This window comes from Sitophilus oryzae, unplaced genomic scaffold (assembly GCF_002938485.1).
Source record: "Sitophilus oryzae breed Bouriz unplaced genomic scaffold, Soryzae_2.0 scaffold_682_pilon_pilon, whole genome shotgun sequence".
NCBI lineage: Eukaryota > Metazoa > Arthropoda > Insecta > Coleoptera > Curculionidae > Sitophilus > Sitophilus oryzae.
In genome coordinates this window covers 980,270-989,379 of record NW_022147287.1, presented here as the reverse complement: position 1 = coordinate 989,379, position 9,110 = coordinate 980,270, and the positions used below count along the sequence as shown (strand labels likewise).

The 9,110-nt window shown below is 31.4% G+C and overlaps 2 protein-coding genes across 9 annotated transcripts in view; both read left to right on the top strand.

Annotated features, from left to right (window-relative positions):
* Positions 1 to 5,503: 5,503 nt before the first annotated feature.
* On the top strand, positions 5,504 to 6,740 carry LOC115888067 (proteasome subunit beta type-4). The gene is made up of 4 exons (XM_030907637.1): positions 5,504 to 5,719; positions 5,881 to 6,087; positions 6,147 to 6,282; positions 6,338 to 6,740. Exons 1-4 carry the CDS (start codon positions 5,607 to 5,609, stop codon positions 6,647 to 6,649), a joined length of 768 nt encoding a protein of 255 aa, XP_030763497.1. The 5' UTR covers positions 5,504 to 5,606; the 3' UTR covers positions 6,650 to 6,740.
* A 330-nt stretch (positions 6,741 to 7,070) lies between these two features.
* Positions 7,071 to 9,110, top strand: part of LOC115887898 (CLIP-associating protein 1-B) — a 96,543-nt gene continuing 94,503 nt past the window's right edge. For all 8 annotated transcript variants that reach the window (XM_030907425.1, XM_030907424.1, XM_030907423.1 and 5 more), the window contains exons 1-2: positions 7,071 to 7,222; positions 8,362 to 8,563. In XM_030907425.1, coding sequence (XP_030763285.1) covers positions 8,372 to 8,563 — 192 coding nt within the window. In that variant the 5' untranslated portion in view covers positions 7,071 to 7,222; positions 8,362 to 8,371. The remainder of the gene's footprint in view (positions 7,223 to 8,361; positions 8,564 to 9,110) is intronic.

Here is a 9,110-nt window from a genome sequence, read left to right as displayed (position 1 = left end):
TCCAATCTTTGTAAATTAAAATAAACAAAATTTGTAAATATGAATTTTTTAATAGAAGAAAAGCGTGTAGGATTATTGGTTCAACTTTTCTTCGCCATACAGTTTCGAGGATACGTTGACCGGTGAACGTTACTTATGTTTTTTAGAAAACTGTTTTCAAGACATGTTAGAAAAGTTAAATTTAGATGCTCGCGCATTAATAGAGTGGTTCCAACATGACTTTCATTATGACATACCATCCCCCCCACAATGAAAGAAATGTTAAAAATTATTTATATCATAATTATATAGACTCAGGGATAGAAAGAGGTGGACCAATTACATGGGCCTCCTCGATCACCTGATGACCTATCCATTTTAGATTTTTTATGCGGTATGGTTAACAACAAGGTTTACAAAAGAATTTATGAATTAAGAGAGGCACTCGAAGAGGCGGTACAGGAGAAGTTTAATTAAGTCGACCGGTCGTTCTTTGAGAATAGCTAGAAATGCAGTTTTAAAAAGATCCATTTATATATTATGTACTCAAAACAATAACGGATTTTTTGAACATTTTCTAAAATAACTTAAAGTGTATGTAGTGATATTATTATTTTAAAGTGAACTTTAAAGAAAATGAGAACTTTAAAATTATCCAGGATGCCCACAAGAAACAAAATCTATTCTTCAATAATTGAACAATCCTGTCATGTAGTTTTTTAACTATTCATTAACGACATTCTAGATAGTTATGGTTTATACCAAATTTACGTAAGACCTGATAAGCAAAGACAACAAAAAACTGTAGTGGGTCTACTAACAGCGTATTGCAAGATCAATAGGCATTTAAAGTTAATGGAATTAAGAAGAAAGCCTGTGCAGATTCTGTCAGTGCAGTAAATTTACTCTAAATACGATCTAATATCAAAAACCACTTGGTATACACAAGTAAGCAAAAAATATTTAAAAATTATACTATTTAAAAAACTAAAAATTTACTAAGAAAATATTTCAATCACTCTGTATATAATATTAATATTTTTAGTATATACCCTCCTGTAACCCGTATATTAAAAAAATATCGGAGTAATATTATAATAGATTTCATACGTTTGCCCTAATAATACCTTTGCCAATTATGTATAATGTATTACATATTATATTTTCCTAATATAATAAAAATAATTTTATTTATTTATTTTAAGATGTAATGATCAATTATTTTATCAATATCAATATTTTATCTTAATGAGATTTTAAATATATATTATTAATATATTTTTAAATCCAATTTTTTTCGTTTTATGAAATTACATTTAAATTGAATTAAAATATTAAAGGGAAACTCACCAATCAAATTCAGTTTTTCAAAAATCCGCTCTTTCTATGTGTTGGCGCGCATTTTTTTTTCGAAAAAGACTCAAACTTTTTTACGTTTACGAACTGTATCGGGCGCGAATGAAGACTAACCAGCGATTGGTGAAAGAGCGTGTAATGTAACCTGAGGTATACAGTTCTTACGGGACTTAGGCAGTGCCGTAGTATGCTAATACCACGTTGCACACGATTGTCACCAAACCTACTTACTACAGCTACCAGATTTTTTTTGATTGATAAGTGTGAATACAAGTTTAGTATTTCGCCACTGAAATATTTTATAAAATCTTACAAGGTTTACAATCCCACGAAAACTAGCTTCTCAGTTGCTCCTTATGAGTAATATACTGTATGATCGAGAAAAAAACGGCGTCAGAGACGGCTGGGGAATGAGAATTGATGATAATTTTGACGAGGTCAATCTTTAGACGTGCCGCGAGTTTATCTTCCTGGACTTCTGTGATTGTTTCCAAGCAGCGGTGCAACATTCCCATATAACACAACACAATCCTATAGATATCTTGAGGATATCCACCAAGGATATAATAAATATCTTAGGGATATCCAAAAACCAGAGGAGGATATTATGGGATATCCAGATGGGACAAAAAAAAGTCATCTTCAAGACATCCCTAGGCAAGCCTTTTTCGATTATTTGGGATATTTATAGGATAATACAAGGATGATGTTGGTTGGGAGCATTATAGAATATTTTTAGGACATTATATGAGGACTGTTATTTGACAATACTTACTTCATCCTTAGTTTATAGTAAAAACGTTCGCGATTTAGTTTTATTTAGCCACATTTTGACGTTATTTATTGGATATTTTTATTAATAGCTCTAAAATATACCTACATATTATGTCAATGAATTTTGCTTCAAAATTTAGAAGTTTATTTGTATGAGTTGAGAGCTTTTAATTTATACTGTACCATCGAAAAAAAAACGATGTTCAATTGACTTGAAAATTACGATCGATGACATTTCCCATATAATTTTACATACAAAATAACAGCAATCTTCATTTCCAAGCCACCTCTGACGCCGTTTTTTTCGATCGTATCGTATTATACCAGATTATACTACCCTTTAGGGAGTCTAGCAGCAACAGTTTACATCAAAGTAAGCACATAGGATACAGGTATAATTTCTAACACCACACATTCCAGAAACTTACAATTTAAACAGAAAAATAGGATTTCTGTTCGAATAGATCAAACACGAAAATGGGTTTAGGGATAAAGAACAAGCGCTTTTCAACAAATTTTCACCAGAAGTGTCTAGCCCTAGCAGTCAACTATTAAGCTTGACCAATCAGGTTGGTTAGCGGGGTTATTTGAAGGGTGTTCATTCATTTGTGTTTGTCAAAAACTCTAACGTGATTGGTCGGGCTTAATAGTTGCCTGCTAGGGCTAGACACAAGTATTTTCACCTATAATTTTGTCATAAATTTTTCATTGTGAGACCCTGAGTCGTTCGTCGTTTTTCGACATTAGTTGAGGTTAGGACAGAATTTCTGCTAGAACAAGGCTAGAACTATGAGTATAAGAAAAAATTAAGTCAAACTAAACCAGTTTTGTTAGTTTCAGTCATTTTTAAGCCCATTCAATATCGACAAACAATTGTTTATTTTTCCTAAATGTCTAGACGATATTGTTAGGATATTTTATTATCATGAGCATCTCTGGATATCTCAGCTGGATGTACATTTGATATACGACAGAGATATCCATAGGATATTCTATTCTGAGACATCTACAGGATTTCAGGATGTCTGGAGGATATCCTCTAGATGTCTTTATAAGACTTTCTTTTAATGGGACATTCCGACATTCTATGAATATCCTGCGGATATTGTGTGTTATATGGGTTACCACATTTTACGTAGTTTGAATTCTGCACAATAAATTAATATAGTAATTATATCAGTAACATATACCGGGTGCGTCTCAAAAGTGGCTCACACCTATAACTTTTTTATTTTTTCAAATAAAAAAAAACGAGGCTTGGTATGGTAGTATATGACTTAAATTAGGATTGATTGACGTATTCAACTGTTTTTGGTCACTTCCTGTTTCACCGGAAATGACTATAACTTTTGATTTTTAAATGGCACCCTCGCTATTTTTAGTCGACCATACTGTTAAGAAAGACAATCAAAAGATTCTAGTATTGCTGTGTCTAGTTGTTTTAATAGTCTAAGGTTAATATGGAGATAAGTTAAGTCTGTGGTTGTCAAATACGTTTAAAATAAAGTATACGGAGGGTACCGCTTAAATTCCTGTCCCGATATTGAAGGATGGCTATAGAATTTCAATGCATTTCCTACATAAGTCTATCCTTGGTTTGCAGGAGGTTTGACTAAACAAGGATGAACCTATGTCTTAAAACCATTCGACTCGATTTTCTGTCCTCCTTCAATACTGGGACGTAAATCCTCTCATTGCTCTTATGGGGAGGCCGTCGTATATTTTATTTAAACGTATTTGGTGGTTGTCAAGAAGTGAAGTGCGTTGCTTGTTGTTTGAAGGCTTCGTTTTTTGTTCTTAGCAGTTCTTAGAGTTAATTAATTTGTTAGAAGTTAAGAAACAATATTGTATATTGTATGTTCAGATTATTAATAAAGATATACACACTGCTCAACACATACCAAAAGGTATGGTAGGCTATTAAGATCGACAAAAAAAAGTTTTTTTAATTTCACTCAAAATGAGTTATTTGGGTCATGTCATAAATGACCTAATAAGTCTATCCGTCTGTCCATCTGTAACACGATAACTCAAAAACCGCTAAACCGATTTTAACCAAATTTGGCACGAAAATAGTGTGGCACCCGAGAATCTGGTCATTAGTTTTTGGCGGGGGTGGGGGGTTGTTAAGAAGATATGGGAGGGGGTTAAAAATTTTAAAAAATCGTAACTCCAAAATTACAGTAGCTAGCGAAACGCGGTTTTCAATTTAAGATTAGGCATAATGTTTGCAACAAAATTTGTAATAACATCAAAATCAGTCAAAGTCGCAGTTTTTGAGATATTCCGTGTTTCCGTAGTCCGTTTTTGAGAAAATCCGTGTGGAAACTCCCATCGGACGCGACCCCAGGTGGCGGATAGGGGAAATAATCGCGGACCAAAATTGGAAAAGTCCCTTTACTTTGAAAGTAAAAGAACTGCTGCCTACCAACTTTTTATTAACATATTTTAGTATGGGCGGCTATACGTGCCTCCCGGCGCCAATTTTTTTACTTGTATTCGATAGAAAATGACATTCTGATTAGAAAGACATATCATACGTCAACTTTTGACATGCTCGCTTAATAAAAAATTATATTTTAAATTTCAATCTAGAGTGCCATGGCTATGTTAATAACACTAATTTTTAATCAAGGGGCCTTGGAAAAATAGATTTGATCGTCGAATGTTTTTAGTGTCTTGTCCTGGCCGGTTATAAAAGATGCCCAAATCGTATTTTTGATCATATCTCAATTTTTTCAAATGGAACAGGGGCGGCTTATTAGCATATTTGAAAAAAAACATTTTTTATGAATAATTTGATACCACACACTTGCATGGTATTTCGAGTCAAATTTTCGTTATGAACCGCATGTTATAATTTCAAATAAACCATATGCGAAAATGTCAAAATTTGACATATGATCATAATTCTATTCAGAGTGGCATTTTCTATCGAATAAAGTAAAAAAATTCTGAGAGTGCCATTTAAAAATCAAAAGTTGTGGTTATTTCCGGTAAAACAGGAAGTGACCAAAAACAATTGAATACGTCAATCAATCCAAATTTGTGATATATACAAACATACCAAATCTCGTTTTTCTATCTGAAATAATAAAAAAGTTGTGTGAGGGAGGTAAAGAAGCCCATTTGAAAAATCTAATAACGAAATTAAGCTGGCATTTTCTGAAACGTTTACACTACTAAATTTCGTATATTAAAATAGTTTGAGATAATTTGCTGATACTAACATTTGACACAGTATTTGTACATAAGATGTATTTATATTTCCTTTATTTTCAAATCTATGATTTATTTATGAAGGAACATCTTTCCTTTTGAGACATTCTGTATAATAGTAGCCACAGATTATAGATACCTATCCAAAGCCGGAAATGGCCGGCTGTGACATTGACGCATGACAGCTATTGATTGTTTATGAAATTGGCCAGTCATTCGTATTTCTAACCTCTTGTTTTTGTAAAATTGCAATCTCATAAACCAGTAAAATATCAAAAATGTTTTCAGCACCACCCTTTTGGGAAAATGGCCCTGCTCCAGGAAATTTCTACAACTTTCCCAATTTGCAACCACAAGTACAACAACCTCAAGATTTCAGACAACATTCTCAGTAAGTTATTCTTCGTTTTGTGTTTAAAAATTGTATGTAGAACTTTAATACTTAAATATAACCAGCTTAAAACCTATAACTTTGTTTCGTATACATAGGTATGCTGAAAAACAAATTTAACTTTATTGAATATTAACATTACAAATTGTTTATTTTTTTAGGTCTCCAGTAACAACATCAACATCTTTGGTTGGAATCACATACGATAAGGGGATTCTAGTAGCTGGCGATTTGCTAGCATCATACGGTTCTCTTGCACGTTACAGAAACTGTCCTAGAATAGTAAAAATTAACGAGAACATCATTTTGGGTGCCAGTGGAGATTATGCCGATTTTCAATATGTAAAAGACTTTGTTGAGCAAAAAGTGTAATAAAAATTTAGTTTAGGTTTAAATTATATATTTATAAACTCATTTATTTTTATAGCATAAGTGAAGAATGTCTAGATGATGGTCTTGCTTTAAAACCAAAATCTCTGTATTGTTGGTTGACTAGAATTCTATACAATAGAAGAAGCAAGATGGACCCATTGTGGAACAACTTTATAGTAGCAGGAATTCAAGTAAAAAATCTGTAAAAAACGTATGAAGTTCTTTTTTAAATGTTATAATTTTTAGGACGGACAACCGTTCCTGGGAACAGTTGATAAACATGGTACTGCTTATGCTGATAAAGTTATCTGCACAGGTTATGGAGCACATATTGCCACACCTTTGCTGAGGGACAGTTTGGACAAGAATCCCCAATTAAATTTAGCCGAAGCTAAGGCTTTAATCGAGAAATGTCTGGAAGTCTTATACTACAGGGATGCCAGAAGTTATCCAAAGTATCAGTTGGGAATTATTGATGTCGAACAAGGAGTGTCTATTGAAGGACCCTTGGAAGTACCACAAAAATGGGAAATTGCTTATCATTCTAAACGTTTCTAAATATTTAAGATATTTTTTTTAATTCAATTACATATTAAATAATTATAATATCAGTGTTTTTTCTTCACTTATTAAATACTTCTTGCTATAATTCTTTATTTTTACTTAAAAACACTTTCCGCTGGCTAGAGTTTTTAGTTTCTTATTTTTAAGTTGGTAGATGGTAGACATAATAAGTTGGTAGCTCTGAGATCTCAATGTGTCCAACATACGAAAACAAAATTGTACAACTTATATTAATATTTTAAATGATTTTATAATGAAATTGTGCTATGAAATGTTATAATAAACATACTGGAATATAAATAAAACCCATAAACAGCACTATAAGTTTTGTATTCAATTCAAATTTTCCTAGTTCAAATAAATTCCTACAGGCTAAACAAGAAATCTGTATCAACTATTTGACATTTAGCTTGACAGACAGTTGAAGAATGAAGAAATTATATGGCCGAAGGATTATTGTAGTGCGAAAATAATAAAAAGTGTTAATTTCTTATAAACTGTATTTAATGGTGTTTGTGTTAAACATTATTTAGTGTTTTGTCGATGATAAGCTGAATCGTTTATTTTGTAAGTATTTTTGTTGACTTCCTTGTTAAACCTACAAGTTTGGAGCACTAGTGTCGGTTGCCTGAAAACAAGTTTTTTCGATATTATCCTTAATAAATTCTCAAGTTCTTTTAACAATTGTATAATTCGTATTCGCAATTCAGATTTCTTCCTGCTGTTTAGTTTAAATTAAGAAGTGTTTTAACAGTTGTGCCTCAAGAGTTTTCCATCAAGTTAAATACCTGTTACCTACCTTTTTTCTTTCTTTAAATTTCTATATTTGGCATAACTAGTTTATTAGCGCTTGTAAACAATTTTCTTCAGCGAAAAATATAGCAGTGTTTATATTATTTATACTAAATAAAATCACGTAAATCGACAGTATAACATATTTATAATTTTATAGTGATATAAGTAGGCCTTTTAGGCAATTCAGACTTTTTTAATGATTATAAGCATATATGGAATTACAAAGTTGTAAATCTGATTAAGTTTAAAGTCTTATTTAACGAAAAACTATTTTTAGTTAGTATTTCAACTGTAATATTTCTTAATACAGTACAATATATTACTGTTAGTTTACCTTGATAAAGATATCTTTATACAAAATAATTTACTAGAGGTCTTATAATACTGTAATTACCTCTATATAGTTCAACCTGAGCAGCTTAACAAGGATTTAAAGAAATGTTATTGAACACTTGTTAAATGTTAAAGTTAATATTTAAGTACAAACTTTCTTTAACCTTACATTGGGGCTGTCCTGACATAAACAATCAAATAAAAATGTATGTATTACTTTGGCCTTGGTGTATATTTTTAGCTTCGAATATTAAATAATTTAAATTCTATATTGTCAGAAATTGTACGTGTAGAATACACTTTCTAGCCGTATTTTAGGGTACTTTACATGACATCTTATGAAGATACGCTTCCAATAATATGCACTTGCTTATTTCTATTATTAGAGGGATATAAATGTTTCAGTAACATTACTGTGACAAGAGGGTCACTAACCTAAACACAGGAATATCTTCTTAAAGCTCAAACATCTTTATTTCTAATTTTCTTATTATGTTTTAGTACATTTACTTAGTGGTTTTCAAAGTTTGATTTTCATAATAATTATGTTTACTATATAACTGTTGATCTGATTGTAGTGCAGCCATTATGGCATATTCCTGTCCTCGAGACCTCGATGGCTTTGCTCCACACCTCAGCAAGCCTGACACCAGGTTTCGACAGCAGCTCGGACAAGATTTGCTCACGTTCCTGGCTGAGCCAGCCAACACGATAGCATGCCAAGATATAGGTCAGTTCATTGATGGTTTAGTTCCATGGACACACAGTAGCAATTTTAAGGTAGGAAAACATTTAATATTTGTTATTTTCTAGTGTGTTTATAAATTTGGGGTAATTTTTGTACATTAAAATGAATTTAGGGTATTTTAAAAACTCTGAATTGTTTTGTATGCACATCTGTGTTCTAAAGATGTTATTATGTGATGTTATTTGAAGGTAAGAGTCATAAAACTTATTACCTGATGTATCTCAAATTCACATACCACTGTAAACATTTTTAAAAATTGAAGTTATATAAAAAATAAGGTCCTTTATTTGAATTTAAAGTTATATAAAAGTTCTATAATGTAAAAGATAATATAAAAAGTAAGTAAGCAATAACAATTCATAAATTATCATAATGATAATGAGTGGGTTTGTCTTTTGACGCATATTCGCTCTATTTTAGTAACAATTTTTGGTGTAATTTTAATTTTAACTCTGTATGGTTGAGGAACAAGTCAATATTTGTTATTTATAATGTATAAGTAATTTATTACACATTATTTATATGGTTATATCTCCATTCTTGTTGCAAAGCCTTCCTTAAAAAAACTGGTGAACTTTA